Raw genomic sequence first — 20,172 nt, 5'->3', positions numbered from 1 at the left:
GCTGAAAAAGAAGTGGCGGCTCTTAATTTTAACTTTACACATTCAGTAATTGCCTTAGGGTCACAAGTCAAGAAAAAGCATAAATCACCCTGCGTGATATTATACGTAGTAATCTGAGAATGAATTGGGGGAATGGACTCTGAGAGAATAGTACATAAGGGACAAAATTCATGGGCCGCGGAATCGCCCAGAATAATATTGGGTCGGGCACTTGATATATTGAAAATATGTTTCAAAGTCTCCGTCGAGGCAGGGACGGCAACCAAGCAGGTCGCTAAAATGTCAGTTACAGAACGCATGGGTGTCAGGCAAAAATGCAGAGAATTAGTAACCCGTTTGGCTAGGGTGGTCCAAAACTTTGATGATGAATCCCACGCAGCGAAGGAACGCGGTACTCAGGTTCTCGAATCAACCAAAGTCTGTGGGTTCTCTCCTCTCCCGACGTAGCAGACCAAAAGGAGTCCAACGCCGGCACATCCTGCAGCAGCAGTCCAGAGAATGATCTGAAAGAAAATCAAATACAGGCATTATTCATTCTCGTAAATAACATTTATCAGCCGGGACAGCTTCCCAGCTATCTTTCCCTGGTCTCATCACCAAAATGGTGTTGTCATGACCGGTTGCAATAATTTCAGCTTGTTCAGGGGGATGTTTAGGCGATTGCACCCATATTCTCGCTCCAGGGTTGTCAGTGGAACCGAAGCCTTTTTGGCCTCGTACAGTTAGCAAAGTTGGGGCAGTGCCTTTCTGAATCTCACCACTGAAAACAGGCATGATTAGCAATTGAGCAACTCGGTCAGTCTTTTGAATCGATAAATCAACCTCACTGCTATTCAGCAGGAGAACCTTAATCTCTCCCTGATAATCACTGTCAATCACTCCTCCGAGTACTTGAACACCTTTTAAGGCAAGGCCCGATCTAGGGGCGATCAGACCAAAACTTCCAGCTGGTATACAGACACCAACGCCTGTCTCGACAATGATTCGGTCTTTACTCTTAAGCACAGTGTCATTCATGGCATGCAGGTCCAAGCCTGCGGAACCTGGGGTGGCTCTGCAAGGAGCTAGTGCTCCGGGGGAAATTTCCCAGTACATTACAGTATTGCCAATGGTGTTGGGTTTTGCATCAACATTTGGGGGAAACAAACGCATCAAAGGAGATTCAGCATGTAACAAAGGGCGATTATTCAGAATTAACAGTGCTTGAAATAGACAATCCCGCCAATTTTTGTATTTGTCATCAGTTAACTTTCGCAACTGTTCTTTAAGCAAACCATTCATCCTTTCAATCAGACCTGATGCCTGGGGATAATAAGGAATATGAAACACCCATTCTATATTGTTTTCCGCACAAAATTCCTGTACCAATCTTCCACGGAAGTGGGATGCATTATCAGATTGAATTTAAAATGGAACACCATAATATAATATGATTAATTCCAATGTTTTAATGGTATTTAATTGGGTAGCTTGTTTGCAAGGAAAGGCCACCAAAAGGCCACTGTAAGTGTCGACAATTGTACAAACCTATTGGCAATTTTTACTCAAAGGGAGCGGGCCAATGTAATCAATCTGCCAAATTTGAGCGGGCAATTTTCCTCGATGTAAATGACCTTTAACAATTTGTGGTACTTTTCGTTGTCTGGAATGTTGACAGATGGGACAATGCAGAATGGCATCTTTAATGTAATTTAAAGGAATATAAATTCCTCGATCGGCAGCCCACCTGCTAGTGGCTCTCTCTCCAAAATGTCCTGCTTTCTGGTGGGCCCATTTCGCCAATCCCGCCAAATCAGAATCTTGCATGTCCACCACTGCCTCAGCAATTTTAGATTTCTCATCTGCAATGTTATGAAAGAATTTGTCAAGGGAGTCTATCGGGGTATGAGCATCCACATGAAAGATTGTCACAGTACTCTGTGGGAGCATTTCCCAAATTTCTTGCCATAATTCTTTTCCCCACAATTCTTTTGAATGCAATTCCCAATTATGAGAATGCCAAGTTGGTAACCATACCGCCAGTCCGTTAGCTGTGGACCAGGAATCAGTGAAAATATGACATGTGCCAGGTAGTTCCTGCTTCAAAACTTGGTAAACTGCATATAATTCAGCATATTGACTACTCTTTCCTTCACCAGTTGTACTCAGCAATTTCTGTGTGATAGGATTATAGGACACTGCCTTCCAATGCCGTTTCTCTCCAATGAACCTCGCTGAACCATCCGTAAACCACACATGTTTTCTGTCCTCCGCGGACAAATCATCAAATGGCTTACCCCACTTGACAGGAGATTCCTGTACTACAGGTACGGAGCAATCACTCCCCGTCTCATTCGATGGCGCCTGCGCCACTTGCTCATGTAATGCTGCCACACTCTTCGGACCCACACGTGCCCTGTCCTGAATGTACCATTTCCATTTAATCACACTCGCTTCTTGAGCATGTCCAATTCGATGAGTTTTCGGCGAACTCAAAACCCACTGCATGATAGGAATTTCAGGTCTCAAAATCACATCATGACCTAAAGTTAATTGCTCGGTATCCACCAGAGCCCAATAACACACAAGTAACTGTTTCTCAAAAGGTGTATAACGCTCACCAGCCTCAGGTAACTTTTTAGTCCAAAAACCTAACGGCACCTTTTGTCTGCCTTGCTTTTGCCACAGACTCCAATTTGCATACAGACCTTGTACGGACACATTCAAATCCACATCACCCTCGCCCACAGGCCACAGATCCAAGGCGTACTGAATCGCTTCTTTTGCCAAATTAAATGCATTCTGTTGTGGTTCACCCCATTCAAACGCATGCTTTTTGCGAGTGACTCGATATAAAGGAGCCAATATCTGACTCAAATGGGGAATATGTTGACGCCAAAAACCAAACAAACCAATGAAACTCTGAGCTTCTTTTCTATTCCTCGGAACTGCAAAGTCTAAAATTTTTCGTTTAACCTGCGGGATCACCTCTCTGTGACCTTCATGACAATTAATACCTAAAAACTTAACATTTTGAGATGGACCTTGCAACTTATCAGGATTAATTTCCCAACCTTTTCCTCGTAAGCAGTCAAGGATTTGATCTAATTGAGCCTGAACTTGATCTTGTGTTTCACCTTGAATTAAAATGTCATCAATATAATGGCACACTTGAATTTGCGGGTGTACAGACAAATGCTCCGCCACCAGCCGGTGACAGATCGTAGGACTATGTACATAACCTTGAGAAAGACTTCTAAACGTCATTTGACGCCCATTCCAGGTAAAACTGAATTGTTCCTGACACTCGGGGGCAATCGGAATTGAAAAGAAAGCATTAGCAATATCAATAGACGCATACCATGTACCTGGATGCTTTTGAATTCTTTCAATTAAAGTAACAATGTCTGGTACTGCAACAGTCAAACGGGGTGTGTGTTTATTCAGTTCTCGATAATCAACGGTCATGCGCCAAGAATTATCACTCTTGCGCACGGGCCAGACGGGATTATTCCAAGCAGAAGTAACCGGAGTTATAACTACTGCGTCAACCAAATCCTGTATTGTGGCACTGATCTCTTCATGACCACCTGGAATACGATATTGTTTCTGAGAAACCACTTTTGTAGCTTGGGGAATTTTTATGGGGGGCATTCGCAAACGGCCAACCCGTACAGGTCTGGACGATATGTAGTGCTTGGTTCCAAATTGATAACAACCATCATCCAAATGCAAAGTCATTCCTTTTAAAATATCAATTCCAATTATATACTCCAAGAGTGGTACAACTAACACAGAATATTCTCTCCGGGGAATTCTACCTATTCTCATTTCAAGTGTAGTTTGCACTGCGGGAGTCTCCTTTCCACCTAAACCAGTAATTGTGAAAAATTGGCCTTTGAATTTCTTCGATTTACCATGAATTAAAGTGGCCTCCGCTCCTGTATCTACCAATGCTCGGGCCCTTTGGATATTACGATGTTTCCAAAAAATTTCAATATCTACATAGGGTCTATTGTCTTTGTGAGCCCACCTGCGTACTGGAGCTTGACCTATTTCCTAGTCATTTTTACTGCGTTCTGTCAACCAAGACAAATCAGGGTAAATGCTCTCAGGTTTCTTGGGTATCAAAATATCCTGTTCATATCCATCTCCATTACGAAATGGATTTTTGTCATTTTCATAGTACTGTGAATTACGATCAGAAAGCCTGTGACGATCCTCCCTTCTCCTCAACTCAGGGGACTGATCCCTTTCATCTCTATATCTGTTGGAAACACGATCATCTCTCCCCCTTTCTTTTTCCCCCTCTCTCCCCCTTACTCTTTCACGACGAGGGGAATCATCACGCTCATAGCGCCGACCATCACGGCGATCAGAATCCACACAACGCCTCTCGTCACCACTGTCATCAGAATAACCACAATCACAATCATTCTTTCGCACACGACGGGCACCCTCCTTTCGATCCAAACCACGCTTACGAAACATGTCCCATAAGCGATTATTAGGTTCACCTTCCATGTCTTCTTTTTTCACACCATCAGCCAGCAGTGCAAGAAACATATCACGCCTAGAGAATTTATAATCTCCAGCAGTACGACCTTCCGGTTGAGATTGTCTCTCAGGTTTAAACCAGTCACCCAACTCACCAAGTTGACGGACAGACTCAAGCACCATAGACAAAGGATTGCTAGTTTGATTAATCAACAAAGTCATCATAACCTGCTTATAAGCAACAGGGGAAGAACGGATAATGCGATTCCGCACAGAAGATGTCAATAAGCCATCCAACAACCTGTCAGAAGTACTGAGAAAAATCGCAGTTTTCATCACTTCTTCTTTCAAACGCTGCGACGCATCGCGCAAAGTATACCACGGCTTGTCATTGACAGGCCAATCAGACTCAGTAGGGTATTTATGGTTACAGCCATCATTCGCAAGCTGGAGTAGACTAATTTGGCCAGCACCATTATAATTTCGAAAATGGTCTTGTACAGTAGAATCGGAACTCAAAGAGCAAAAACGTAAGCAATCACCTGCATCAAGCATGATACCTGCAGCACCCAATTCATAAAGGCGCACCATCCACGTAAGCAAAGCTTCACCAGGCCGTTGTCGAAATCGTTATAAAATGTCACTAACTTCCTGTTGAGTAAAATCTTCAGTACTATCCAAATGGACACCATTCGGATTACCAGGAGCCTGTTGCAATTTGCGTCGAAAAACCGGGTGTGCAGAAACCTCCGGACGAGCCTCCGAAGAAGCCCGATCCTTAGATTTAGAGGAACAATCAGAAGTAGGTACGTCACCAGAACGGGAAGAGCGACCACGGTCGCAAGAACCATCGTCTTTGTCACAAGAAGCAGATTTACAATCACGTCCAGAGCGAGAAGACTCGCGCATGTCACTCTCCTCAGCCGAGGAGCCAGAATCATTAGAATCCCAGATATTACCATCCCATTCGTCGGGGTTCCAGTCCAGTCCGGCTTTCGCCACGACCAGACGCACTTTCCGTTTAAAAACACGACCACGACGGTTTCTATATTTGTATTTCGCAATTCGCACTGCAGCCCTTTCGGCTATAGTCTGATAAGTCTCAAGTTTGTCGGCAAGCAATTTATTCTGACATCGCAAAAGAGTATGCGCATTCTGCACTTCAACGAACTTTTCTTCCATATCCACAAACCGCTTCTGCAATTTTACAAATTTTTCATGAAGCATTCGGTATGCAGTCAGCACAATCCAACCTCTGCGTCCTAAAATAGGAAGCTCATCACCCTTCACTACTGGAGCCTTTTGCAAGCAAGAAACCACATCAGCAGGCTCCGCCTGCTCCAAACAAGAAGTCCAATTCTCACTCAAACCAGTAGAATCGGCCCACTCACGGGCCAAGGCCTCGTAAGGCGTTGATTCCCAGCCGGGAATTTCAACAGGCAATTTGAAAGTAGATTTCGATTTACGTGAAAACATTTTGACACAAAAAAATATATACACAATTATAAACAAAGAAAATACGTACGAGCCGAGCGCAAACCAACAAGATGAAAACAATACAGCGCACACAGGCTTCGTAAACAGTTTGTGACGCCAGATGTAACGACCGGATTCTCGAACCAGATGGGATCAGCTCCTAAGAGCCCCTCCAACCCAGTCGGAACGTAATCACCTCCCTCCTTAGAACGTATTTACAATGGGTATATGTATATGTATGTACATCTCCTACCTAAGGATGGGGAAAATAGCAATACACATGCATAGGTTTTCTACAATATCCCATTCATACCAACTAGTCTCACGGCCACTTAGGCCCAGACTAATCTACCCTGGGGCAGTTCTGATTATGTACCATTACACACTGATCACCCTCAGTGCTCACTCGACACGCAATCCGGCGTGCCATACACACTGAGCTGCAGTCCCAGTGCTCTCTTTTTATCCGGTCCACAATCCGACGGACCTACACACTGGTGTCCCTCCCAGTGCTCGCTTACTTACAATCCGATCCGCAATCCGGCGGATCTAAGCACCAGTCTCCCACCTGGTGTTCTCATTAACGCCGCTTACCAACGACGATCACTCTCCTATGAATACCTTTGGAAGGAATCTCTCATTTGCTACTCGGGATGATACTACAATAACATGAATTAGCACAGCTTTCCAAATTGAATCATGTACCTTCTGCTCTCGGCATCAAATGGTCCCTCTCTCCCTCATTATTCAGTCACCTCTTACCTGACCGGGATTTACATCCGTTCATGAAAACGATGTCTGACTAGAAGACCAGGTTACCCTGATTGAACAAGAATACAAGGCACATGTCGGTTCACTAAGAACTGGGGTATTTTATTACAATGATTATAAACACAGCACTATACTATAACATATATCCTGCAAAGAAAAGTGAAAGGTTAGAATGTGCACATGATAGGACAGAAGTCACCTTGTGAGCACGAAGTCGGGGTTCAACAGTCATCTAGGTTCCCTTCTCGTCTGTGCCTTGGCTCGTCTCGGAATCACACCTCAGCAGGCACGAGTACACGTCTGCACCGCTATGCTCTGTCTCCTCTGCTTCCCTCCAAGTCACTGGAACCTTCCTCTTTATTAGCTGCTGTCTCTCTCTGTCTCTGATCGCTCTGCGCTACTTCTCCTTCTCCTTCAATCTTTCTCAGAGAGTATCAGCTTCATGATCTTTCTCGGACTTCAAGATGGCGACTGTCTGCCTGGAAATAATTAATGGCATTGATGCTAACGGCTAGCTGCTGCCTACAGACTGACTGACTCACTGCCTAACACTTTCGCTAATATGGAAGCTTGTCCTTTCATGGAAAGTTACGGTCAGTAACCTGCCGCCCACCAAATTCTTGTACCTCCCCGTACCAAGGACACGTTCCCAGCCGGCCGGCCTGATGTTGTGTCTTCGGAGTGGAGAAAAATACAGTCTTTCGATAAGGGCCAGCCTGAGCCGGTTCTCTCCAAGCGAACAACACTTCGAAACTAAAACATTACACTTGGCCTAGAAGCATCTCAAGCTGCCGGGCAGAAAGCAAGATGGAGTCTCTCCCGTTTGAGGCCTACAAGGCCCGAAGTAAGCATAACTCCATAGAAGGTATACTAACACTCTTGCAAAAGGACGGATTATCACTAATACTAATGAATCTATCCCCTAACTTAAGTTTATAAGCCCTGATCTAAGGAAAAGGGTACGAAAATGCACTACTGTGCCTTATGAATAGGCCCTGTTTATAGTTCTAATCCCTGCACTAAGAGGGTAATAGGCTGGAGTCACCTTCAATCATTCTCCCTCCAAGGAGGGCCGAAAAAGTCGGTCAGAACAGGGCTATACCGGCTATTAAAGGCCTGCTCCAGCATTAAATTCCTGAGCCGAAGGCGAGGGCCTTTAACAAGGGAGCAGGTCTTTAATAGCCGGTATAGCCCAGCTACTAAGGGCTATAAGGCTATTAGAACATTCTGCTACTAGAGGGCAGAATGTTGTAACAAATAAAACAAAGGACTCTCTGAGCCGAGGAGTTTAAATACCCTCGGGCTCTGAGAGGCCTTTTGAAAACAGCATTGGAATGTTGCTCTGCGGGCCTTCACCGGCCCGAAGAAGCACAGAGCACTCCATTGCCTTCAATGGAGTACTCCACATTCCAATGTTCTAATACAAATTAAGCACTGATTACAAATGTTAGAGAAGGAGTTTAAAAAGACTTGGTCTTGAGGAACTGACTCTAAACAAACATCAAAATTGCTTCTTTGCGTTCAGAGAAAGTTGCTCCAAAAATCCTACTGGACTATCTTGCCCCAGCTAATTCTTCAGCCCTGCTCCTTAGCCTTAAGAGGCTCTGAATGCAGATTATAACTATTTCCTCTAATTTAGGACAGCTGTATTCCATTATGAACGAATTGCGATCACCATGAGCATTCCAAACGGTCTTAAAATGAAATAAAAGGGAGAAAAATCAAGCAGAAACATGAATAAAATCAATACTAGTATTCAGCCCTCTCCTTTGAATGTCGGTACCAACTCTGGGGAATTAAACAGGCTTTGACAAGAGGTTAGCAAGATTATGTTCTGACAATATTAGATTAAGATGGTCACCTTGCCGGGAGGGAACAAAATGCACTCATGGCCAACTTTGTTACTCTTATCAGGGACACAAAGTGAACAGGGACGAGTGTTAAGGCCCCTAATAGTAACCAAGGGGAAATGGACCAGGCCTGATAAAACTCTTCCAGGATTTTTTTTAGAGCAGTCTCTAATGTCACAACCTAGATTTAAACTCAAAAAAAGTTACCAGCCCTCCCTTAGCGCGGCCATGTTGAGAAGGTATAGTGTGGACATAAAAAGCAGCATAGCCATCATTGAATGCAGTCCCTGCCACGTCCCAACTCTCTTAAAGGCTTTAAGCATGTTAACCTCCTGTTTATTTTCCAGCAGAGGCATGACACCCACCACATTCCAGCTAAGCAAAAGCAAGTGAGTTGGGAGGCCTCAAGGGGGGGAAACGGCCACTACAACGTGGCCGTTCCCACGCATAACCATAACCACGCATGCATTACAACGCATGCGTGGTTACAACAAATAGCCTTTACCACGCATACCTTTACTACGAGATACGTAGTAAAGGCATGTGTGCTAAAGTTAAAAGAAAAAAAAGGGGGGGCTTGAGGGGGTCTCCCCACCCAAAAAAAGGATGGGATAAAAAAATGGGGCTTGGGGGGCACCCCCCAAAATAAAATTTTAAAAACGCACCTGTTTCCATCGTTTAAAGAAAAAGATGTGGAGGCAATCGGAGTTGTTAGAGGAAACAGAAGGACACTTCCGCTTCCTCTTAACGATGTGCAACGTCACCTCGGAAGATCAAGGAGAGGAGAGGTAAGGGGGAATGAGGGGGTGGTGTCGCGCAGGGGTAAATTTAAAGGGTACATTTTTAGAGTCATATCCTTTAACATGAAAATGCCACTGATATGCATATTTTAACAACGAAAATCGTTGTAAAAGTATGTGTGTAAAAGGCATTTTTGTGGTAAAGGATATGCGTGGTGATGGCATTTGCGTTGTAACTCATGTGCGTTAAAGGCATGCGTAACAACGGAATGTGTTATAAAGTCATACAGCCCTCAAGAGGTCCTTGGCCCCACTAATGGTCGTCTCACTACATGCCTTAGTAAGTAGAAGCCAGTCCTGCTCATCCAGCTCAGTTAGAGGGGCAAATCTATTTGTGAGCTGGACTTCAGAATTGAGAGCCAGCTCGGTAGTGGGTTGGGGCCCCTCCCTTCACCAAGGGTTCAAGCTTTCCCCTTGACTGTGGTTCTTCCCCTCGGGGGATAAAAGAAAATAAGTGGGTGAAGTGCAATATCTGTCTTTGGTGGAGAATTGCGGCTCAAGTTCAACAAGATCTGTTTCAACCACCTAGGATTCTTGAAGTTAATTACAATATAATTCCCAGAGACTATGTCATTAGTCGTCCCTAGCCAGACAACCCCTTCATACCATAATCACCTCTCTGTACAACAAACATCTTGAGAGTCCAGTCAAAGCTGTCTGTAGCAAGACCTAAAAAAGTATGTGCTTTTTAAAGGTCTTATGCTGCAGAAAATAATTAGCATCCAAAAAACGTTTAAAACCTCATTTTGATCAAGAAATAAAGCGCTAGGTAATTTTGTCACTTTCAACTAAGTTAAAAACCTGCTATCAGTTATGAAATATCTTAATCCAGTTGCCTGGGGACATATTATGAACTCATTCTGCTCCTGTACAATGGTGTAAAATGGAGGTACGCTCCTATTTCCGAATACATTCTGCTGTGTGTAATGTATGCACCAACCCAGTAACACTGTGAGTAGTGCATGTGCTGCAGACATCACAGCTCAGAAACACGGATCACTGTCCAGCCCATGTGGTTACTTAGTACTTGTAATATAAATAGAGTCGTTTTTGAATAATAAGCATACATGCCTATTTTGCTCCTATGTGGATTCTCGAAATCATTAATTGACCCACAATATAAACTTATAAGAGTGTGTAACTAATGGATCCCTACACACTATTTACAATATTACTTCATAATGTATAATAGTACCTAACTTACAGCCAGAATAGGGCTAAAATATAAAATATCTCTTCAGTCAGTAGTGTCAGTGCTATATTGAAAACAGAGCATGAAGACTGTGTGATGGACACCTTTATCGTTCAGTAGCAATGAAACAATGTAATAGAGCAATAATGATGCTGCAACTTATGTGACAAATACTCTGTAAGAGTTGAAGAGTCAGTAGCTATGATTTGATGTTATAGAGCATTGGTTCTTAACCTGTGGTCCTGGGAACGCTGGGGGCCCTACTCAAGGAGTCCTCGATTGCTTAGAAAATTAAGTAACATTAAAAGATTAATAAAGTGTCAGTAACTATAGAAGCAAAATGTAAACTGAAAATGTTAAAACGTTCTGTAAATGTAAAGGTATTTGAAATTAGAGGGTAACATTTAAGTTGCCATCCTTAGATTGATTCTTAGATGCAGTGTGAGTGTTTGTGACTTAAATAAAATATTTCATCATTTTTGTGTTTCTTACAAAATTGCTTGTTTTGTATTTTGCATATTGATTTTTTGATCAAATCATCGAAATTGTTTGGCTGGGATTCCTAGATTCCAATAATGACTGAGTGGGGGTTCCCAGATTCCAATAATGTCTCAGTGGGTGTCCCTGAATTAAAATAATGATTACATGGGAGTCCACAGATGTCAGAAGATTAAGAACCACTGTAATAGAGCAATTATGATATTCCAACACTTGCTTTTCTAGACCTGTGTAGCTAATCGATAGTAAGGGTGTTGACAACGTATGTAACCTTACATTGTGAAAGATCAAATTTGGATGATAACCAACTGGCCAATTTACAAGATTTTTTACGCTGGCGGGTTTTGTGTACAAATGTAAAAAATCAATTTCTGTTTGTAATCTGGAAATTCTGATTCACTGAATTAGCATTTTCTAAATGAATTCTACTTACTCAGGGGGGAAAAGTTAGGTAGGAGTGGTACATAAGGGTGCAGTGCAAACGTGTAGTGATCACCCATCAAGTAGTGTGCATTCCACATACATTTGCAGACAGTTTTGTACACAGAGATTTAAACTTACAAAAATATCTCTAAATATGTATGTGATACGAGGAAGAAGTCACTGTTACCTTTACATTTTATGGACTTTTTAACACATGGACCAACATTTTCCCTAAGGATAAATTTTTAAAAAGGGAGTACAAATTTCACTGTCATACAAACCCTGGATTTTGTGTGCTAGAAATTCTGCCAGACCTAGAGCTACGGTTACCAGACTTGGAGCCCGAAACTCAACCCTGACATAGAGCTCCAAGATCTACCTGTGGGGGAAAAGGTTTCCAAGTCCCCAAATAGTTGAAAACCTAAGATAGGATTACACATAAGTTTTCTCTCTTCTTGTTCCTTGTTTTTAAATCAGGGGCTGGATGAGGGCAGCTATCTGTTTGATAATGGTCATGTAATGGTTATAGTCTTCTAGATAACGAGATCAGATTGGAGTCAGTTTCATCAAAGGGTATTTTCTCACTTCTACTCAGAGATATCCTGTTAGCTGAGTGTAAAGATGTACAAAAAAAGAAAAAGATCCAAACACAACTCCCGAGTACATAAACTGAGACTTGTAGGAGAGTAACCCAACACTAAGCAATACTCAGTTTACTGTTATTACATCTATTTGATGGTGTGACAAATCTTGCCAGCTCCTCAGTTGCTCCTTTGTAGGGGCCATTCCATTGGCTTTACAGCTCTCTTTCCGTAACAGGTACCTCATTAATCCATCTCTTGCTTGTTGGCAGAAGTACTAGAAGAGTATCACCAGAAGGTGCCTGCTGAAAGCCAAATGGATCCCATTGTCTCTTCTGTTGAGCAACCTACTACAGAGGAAGATGAAAGTGAAAGACCTGGCATGTTCTCATTTGTCTTCAGTGATTCTGAGAGCAGTGATGAAGAAGATGAAAATGAGACTGAATCTGACAGGTGAGCACTAAGTTACAAGTGAAATCAGCTTTCTCCAAGGAAAGGCATTGTGCACTTATTAAATTTATATCAAAATTCCGTTTTACTAGTCAATGAAGTTTGATTTTTGAATCATAAAAAGGGGTGTATATTCCGCATGAAAATGTATTTTGAAAAATATTATAATAAATGCAGCATGATCAGTGATCAGAATATAGATTAAAATAATGACAAGTTCCTTTCAGGACACATCGCCCTCTTTAAAAGGTCACAGGATGCGATAGTGCCAATTCTGCATCGCCAAACTGAACCCTGAGAATCTGTTAAGTACTGAAGAATTACAGAGGAATACAACATTTCCTAGCTATCCTAAAGGAAAGTTTCCATTCTATTAAGGATGCGGAGGCGAAGATTAGGCTTTTCTTTCTCCATTTATTATGCTCCATCAGCTTTACCAAAGGTATGTCACAACAAGAAAACGACATTGCCCATGATGCCAGGGAGCAATGTGAAAGAAAAAATGTCCAACAGTCCTCAGCCAATCCTGTGCTAGGAACACCAACAACTTCCTACGAGGGACGCTCTGTACTCCTCTTTCTTCCTGCAACCACATCAGGCCCTTTTCCGTTTAATCTTGTTTGCCAGCGTCTGATCCTAAGTAAAAGCAGGATAGTTGTAAAATTGGGAAAAAGGTACTCCTATGTACAATCTCAAAGAAAGACAATATCATTGAGAGTCCAGAAAGTCAAAACATCAATCAGAAGTACACGAGGTCATCAAAATGTAAAAACTCTTTACTCACCGCAGATACTGAGATGTTCTGGGCGGGCGTTACACCAGAGTGGGCTAATCCTCACCTCCGCATCCTTAATAGAATCAAAACTTTCCTTTACGATAGCGAGGAAATTTGTATTCTATGGCAGGACCGGAGGCTTTGGATTAGGCTAGTTTAAAGCTTATCCACCACCAAGGAGTCCAGGGAAACCACAGGCTTAAAATAAAACCTCTTAAAAATGGAGTCAGAAGGCCAGTCTGCGGCATTAAGGATGTCCTCCAGCCGCACCCCTAGTGAAAAAGCTTTAGATGCCATTGCACTTCGCTCAGAATGACTTCCAAAGGGTTAAGTATCTATGCCTGCTTCCTGCATAGCCCAACAAACCCATCTGGCAATCGTGGGGGAAGATACCGCCCGTGTAGTTTAGTAAGGGCTATAAATAACTGATTGACGCCCTGTGGATGTATGTTGATTGTAGCCACCTCGTAGGCCTTAAGCACCCTAACCACACACAATTTTGGGGTATCAGGGAAAGCAGGATAGGACACTAACTTTGAATTGGTCTTGGTTTGTCTGGAAATATGAAAAGTGACTCCCTCTGGAGTAAAGACCCTGCCTGTACTATCAAGGGCTCTCACATCCGAAACCCTGCGGCACGATATAAGACACAAGAGAGTTGCAAGTTTTGCCGACATCTGCTTCCTGGAAAAATACTTATTAGTCGGCCAGGATTTGAACAAGTCAAGGACCTTATTAACGTCCCAGAGAACCGAGTAACGAGGCTCTGGAGGTACTGATAAACGTATACCCCTTAAAAATGTTGCACACTAAAGGGTGTTCCCAAACAGGGTGGCCATCCACCGGATTATGACCCGCCGAGATTGATGAACAAAAGGTATTGATTGACCCATAGGCCAAGCTCTCCATCGCCAAAGAAGCTAAGAAGTTAAGGATACAGACAATGGGTGCCCCCATCGGATCCACCTGTTGTCGAAGGCACCAACTCCCCCAACGGGACCAAGCAGAGCGATATTGTTTACTGGTGCTCTCTGCTCAGGATCTGGCAAGAAGCGAGCCAGCGTCTGCCGAAAGACCCTGCACTTGCCAGCATTGCTGGAAACTCCCCAAGCCATCAGGTGAAGACTGCCTGACGCTAGGAGGTGATGGGGGTTCCCCTGAGGATCTCTGAGGAGAGCAGGACCTAGGGGTAGATGGATTGGAAAATCCCCAGAAAGTTCCAGAACCGGAAACCAGGCTTGCGATCTCCATATCGGCGTGATCACAATCAGGTCCGCCTGTTGTCTCCTCACCTGGGTTGACAGACGCATTATCATCACAAAGGGGGGGGGGAAGCATATCCCTGCTCTCTGCTCCAATGCTGAAGGAAGGCATCCGCCACTAGAGCTTCCGGATCCGGATGCCAACTGTAGTACCTCTCCAGCTGAGCATCCAGCCTGGAAGCAAAGAGATCTATCGAGAAGGGAACCCAATGACCCTGGAGTTCCCGGAAGACTGTTGGATGAAGTTTCCATAGGCTTGTATCTCTCCAATGGCGGTAACACCAATCCGTCACCAGATTGGAAGCACCTGGAAGATGTTCAGCCAACAGAGATATCTGGTTGGACAGGCAGTTCTCCCAGAGATCTCGCCCAAGGTCCGATAATGCTCTGGACCTCGTGCCCCCTAGATGGTTGATGTAGCGCATTGCCGCGACGTTGTCCATTTTGAGCAGGGCGGAGCATTAAACCCTGTCCTTGGTCAAACATTTTACCACGAAATAACCTGACATCCATTCCAGGCAATTGATATGAAGATCTTTTTCGGATGAGGACCATTTTCCGCCGGTAGAAACCTCCCCGCAGCGAGCTCCCCAACCGGAGCCGCTGGCGTCTGATTCTATCACCTGATCTGACTGAGAACCGAAAATGACTCGGCCGTTCCAGGCCTCCATGTGGGAGATTCACCACTGAAGCTCAGTTTCGGCCTCTTCTGAAAGGGGTACAAACTGAGCATAAGTGAGTCCTGTGCGCAAATGAAATGTCTTTAGTCGTTGAAGGGCCCTGTAATGAAGGGGACCCAGGAAAATGGCCCGTATTGATGATGACAGAAGCCCCAACACCCTGGCTAGGTGTCCTCAGGATATTGTGGGCTTCGCCAATGTTCTTCTCAGTTCGTGCCGAATCTTGGAGAGTTTGCGCGACAGGAGGGATAAAGTGGCTTTGACCGAATCTATCATGAAACCCAAGAATTGCATCTTCTGAGAGGGAACGAAGTTGGACTTGGAGGTGTTGATCACAAAACCCCAAGGACTCCAGAAGCATTACCGCCTGCTGTAGCTGGGTAATCAAACGATGTGGACACTAATATAGAAGGAGAATATCGCTCAAATAAACTATCAGACGTATGCCCTCCGATCTGAGGTGCTCCACCACTCACCTCATCACCTTGGTGAAACACCAAGGAGTGGAGGACAGACCGAAAAGAAGGGACGTGAATTTGAAGACCTGTGAGTTCCATTGGAACTGCAGGAAACGCCTGTGAGGGGGAAATATTGGAATTGTAAGGTACACGTCTTTTAAGTCCAGACGTACCATCCAGTCCTGCGTCTGTAAAAGATCCCGAAGGAGATGAATCCCCTCCATTTTGAAGTGGCAGTAGATGAGCCACTCATTGAACTCCCTGAGGTATAAAACTGGGCGGTAATCTACATCCCGCTTTTCTACTAGGAAAATGTTGTTGAGAAAACCTTGTGGGTGAAAGGTTGCGGGAAGGATAGCTTCCTTGAGCAAAAGCTCTGAGACCTCCTTGTATATCAAATCCGACTTGTCTTGTGAAAAATACAGAGGGTGCGGGCGGACCAATTGGGTTGGTCGCTCAAGGAACTCTATCTAGAAGCCTGCGACTGTCTGTAAGACCCAGACATCCGAGGTGAGAGAAGACCAACTGTGAAGAAAAAATTGCAACCTGCCCCCAATCCTGACATCCCCCCAAGAACTGAAATCTCACCTTGCTGATTGTTGTAGGAACCATTTCCTCTGCCTCTGCCACCTCTACAGCATGGGTAGGATCTGGTGGGGTAGAAATTGACAAAGTTCTCTGGGTCTTGCCACTGTCTTCTACGTGGCTCCGACAATTTGAAGGAGGCTCTGTTGTAGGGACTGCCAGTCGAGCGCCCCCTGCCACGACCGGCTGCGCCAAAAACATGCGGGGTGAAGATCCTCTTAATAGATGACTGGGCTTTATCCAAAGAGTTGAAAGTATTAACGAACTTGCCCAACTCTTTCACAAACGGATCTCCTAAGAGATTGCCGTCTGCCACTGGGCCAGCCTCTGAGGTGGCCAACTCCCTAAACTTAGGGTCTATTTAAATAAATAAAGACCTGCGCCTCTCTGTAGTAATCGCCGTATTGGCATTCCCCAGAAAAATGACCGCCCTCTGGGCCCAACCAGATAGAACATCCGTAGAGATGAGCGTACCTGAGGCCTTGGCATCTTCGGCCATGTCTAGGATCTTTGCCAAGGGGCCTGCCGTATCCAACAGATTATCTTGGCATGCTCTCCACGAGCGATCAATGCCTTTCTTTGGGTCATGGATGAATTTAGCCAGAAAGAGGCCATCTTAGAGTCCACTTCCGGTGTGACCGCCACTTTGCCATCCATGGCCGGTCTCGGGCACTCCGCCCTAAGGCAGCTCCTAACCTCCTGATCTAACGGTTTGTGTAACTGAGCGGCCATATAAGCAGCAACCTTGGGGGCTGGAACCCATGCAGCAGACCACGGGTGGAGGAGGTCCTCAGGATTAAGCATGTCATTGTCCACCGCAGGAGGGGATAACTGGTCCCCTTTAGCAGGACGCCAGGGTGTACCTGATTCACCATCCCCATCAGACATCTGGAGGGACCCATCTGGATCACCCTCAGGCGAAGCAACAGGGAGACCAGAGGGTTCTGCCAGATCCTCTGTTGGCGGTGCGGGCGCTGACGCGGGTTGGGCATCCATGAACGCCTTCTTCAGGATTGCAAAGGCATCTGAATCAACACCCTCCACTTCAGAATGTTTCTGTTTGGTGTCCAGGGTACTAGTGGAGGGCTCACCTGGAGGTAGGGTTTTTAAGACCCTGACAAATCTTCCCTCGCAGGGAGGGGTAAGAGGCACTGAGCCTGAAGTTGTTCAACCTTTTTCTCCAGTGGCACAACCACTTGAGTCACCGCTTTGAGAAAAGAGGACTCCATCACCTGACAGAAGTGATCGTCTATGGGCAAGTAGGTGACTTCCTCCTCATAATATTCATCATACTCTTCCATAGTGAAACTATGCCACAGTATATGACACACCAGGGGAAATGGTAGGGATTAAAACCCTTCAATATATAATTGCCAGAGCAATATGAGGAAACTGAGCTGTGGGACCATTTCATCCTCCTCGTACTGAGGAAATAACTGCCTGAGCCGGTCCCTGTCAGTAAATTAAGGCCTTACCCGATTCACGGGTTTTCTTGCTCCAGGCAGGGGCTCTCACAAAACAATGCCCGAGCGCTGACAGCGCTAATTGTATACAAATGAAATCCCCCCGTGTGCATTGAAAGACGCAGCCGAGCAAGTCTCTATAAACTTGAAACTGAGGAAAAACTATTTGCCGGCTGCGCGGGGGTAACGCTGACGGGCAGCGGGTGGGCGAAACCGCGATGAGAACCTCAGATTACAGACTCGGCTGCGAAGGAACGAAAGACACTCCCGTGGCTGTGAGAAGCTGTAAAAGAAGTCATAAACTGTGCGCATATGCCAGACCTGTCTAATTAAACAGAGCGCGCCAACAAATTAAGCCAAAATTGGTCATAAAACATTCAAAACACACAGAGAAGGTCAAACACTTAACTGAATGCTGCAGTATCAGCGAAGAAAGAGAAGTACAGAGCGTCCCTCATAGGAAGTTGGTGTTCCTAGCACAGGATTGGCTGAAGACTGTTGGACATTTTTTCTTTCACATTGTCCCCTGGCATACTGGGAAATGTAGTTTTCTTGTTGTGACATACCTTTGGTAAAGCTGCTGGAGCATAATAAATGGAGAAAGATAAGCCTAAACCGAAGCCTCCAGTCCTGCCATAGAATCTACTAATTCTTGTTCTGATTCCCCCAAGTCAAAATCTCCAAGGGAAACAAGAAAGGTCCTTGGTAACTCCATGGACCTCATAGTTCACAATGGGACTGATAACACGCGTAATGACCCCATCAGTATCTAGAGGCCTCTTCTTGTTGTATTTCTATCTAGGACCCTAATTCGATATTCCCGATTCATGACCTTATGTGGTTATAACAAATAGTATCCTTATAAAGGCATAAGAATCATATCCATATTTAGTAATAGCCCATGCAGTCCAAAACACGGCAAGGCTACTCCCATAGACTCCTAGAAAGCACAACGCGTTCTTTAACCCCTTCGATGCTGGTGACAAAGCCAGCTCGTCATGGGCGTTACCTGCGCTGTGCGCATGACGAGCTGGCTTTGTCACGTAACGCAGGTTTTTTGAATTTTCAGCGCACAGCGGGAAAACCCGCTATCGCGCATGAGGTTAAACAAACCAAGCCTCCAGCAGCCCGGGAATTCCCCCTGCTTTTGTTTTGATTTGCACAAGAACTCCTGGAGTCCAGAAAGAACTGTTAGTTCTTAGTGACGTCTTATGTCCAACCTTACGTCAAACCCGGCACCTTTCAGGTATAAATATACCAACATTGCCTTAAGCAAACACACGGTGGTGGGTAGCAGAGCGACGTTCTACTTTCCCGAGAGCCCAGCTGTTGCCAGAGCCAAAGGAACACGCCCCTCCCTTCGAAGCACTGAGAGAGACGCTGTCTTTTTCTCCAGCCGAGAAAATCCAGCTCCGGTGTTCCCAAGTCACTCTCGCGGGTTGCTGGGAGATCGAGTCCTGAGAAACGAGATACAAGACCTCCTTCATTCTATAACCAAGTTACGGAGCTGATTAAAACCTTAGAGAGAATTCTTGATTCCGATACTTGGCAAAAACCTAACTTAACTTAAAACTGCAACTTACTTACTCCTTCCCACGTATTAGGCTTAGGTCGGGTACACCGGGGAAGGCGTATCTTAGAAGCACCAGTTGAGTTTGTTAGTCAATGTTTTTATGTATGTATATATTTTATCTATTTTAAAGTATCATATGGCTAAGAAACCATATCAATGCTTTTACAGTATTATTTCATAATACTACTTTTACTGTACGCACTTTACTTTATAATAAGTATTGCAATTGTAGCAATTCATTTCTCTTGCATGAGAAAGAAGACTGCGCAATAAAATAACATCTTTTATTGAAAACGCCTGTCTCTCTATTTCTCTGCACTCTGGTGAAATTAAGCATGCACGATTGACTGAGTGAAATAGCTGTCTATTGTTTTCACACGACTCTAGAGATACACTCTTTATTCTGAGGGAGCAAAGTTGTCATGTTTATGCGGTTGTCAGAAACTAATCCCTTCTTGTCTAAATCAGGACGGTTAACCCTTTCCTGAACTTCGAGAAAGTTTCTAGGGACCTCTGAGCTAGCTGGTAAAACTAATTAAGTCTAACATAGTCAGTAGAGACCTAGATGACCTCAGTCCTACGTCTACACTGCTGTTAATGTTATTCCAAGGCGCAGAGCATATTGGGAATATAGAAACTACACTACATTCTAATAAAGTCAAGAGACTCAGCAGGGAGTTGCATATGCCCCCTCCAACAGGTTCTGAGAAGTAAATAAAACGCAAGGTTTTATTCTATTATGTAATAATTGTTATACATTTTTTGTATACTATATATACTTGTGCTTATTAGAGCATCCGGAAAAGTGAAAAAAAATCGAAACCAGAAAAATAGTATTGATATTAAATAAATACAGAAA

The 20,172-nt window shown here is 44.3% G+C and overlaps 1 protein-coding gene across 1 annotated transcript in view; it reads left to right on the top strand.

Annotated features, from left to right (window-relative positions):
* The window catches only part of LOC147673861 (uncharacterized), a 1,240,526-nt gene that overhangs the window by 333,941 nt on the left and 886,413 nt on the right, over positions 1-20,172 (top strand). The window contains exon 4 of the mRNA XM_086947748.1: positions 12,340-12,520. Within this exon, the coding sequence (XP_086803874.1) occupies positions 12,340-12,520 (181 nt within the window). The remainder of the gene's footprint in view (positions 1-12,339; positions 12,521-20,172) is intronic.

The sequence above is a fragment of the Lissotriton vulgaris genome, chromosome 12, assembly GCF_964263255.1.
Source record: "Lissotriton vulgaris chromosome 12, aLisVul1.2, whole genome shotgun sequence".
NCBI classification, from domain to species: domain Eukaryota; kingdom Metazoa; phylum Chordata; class Amphibia; order Caudata; family Salamandridae; genus Lissotriton; species Lissotriton vulgaris.
The sequence above is the reverse complement of the archived record's forward strand: the minus strand, read 5'-3'. Positions and strand labels throughout refer to the sequence as shown.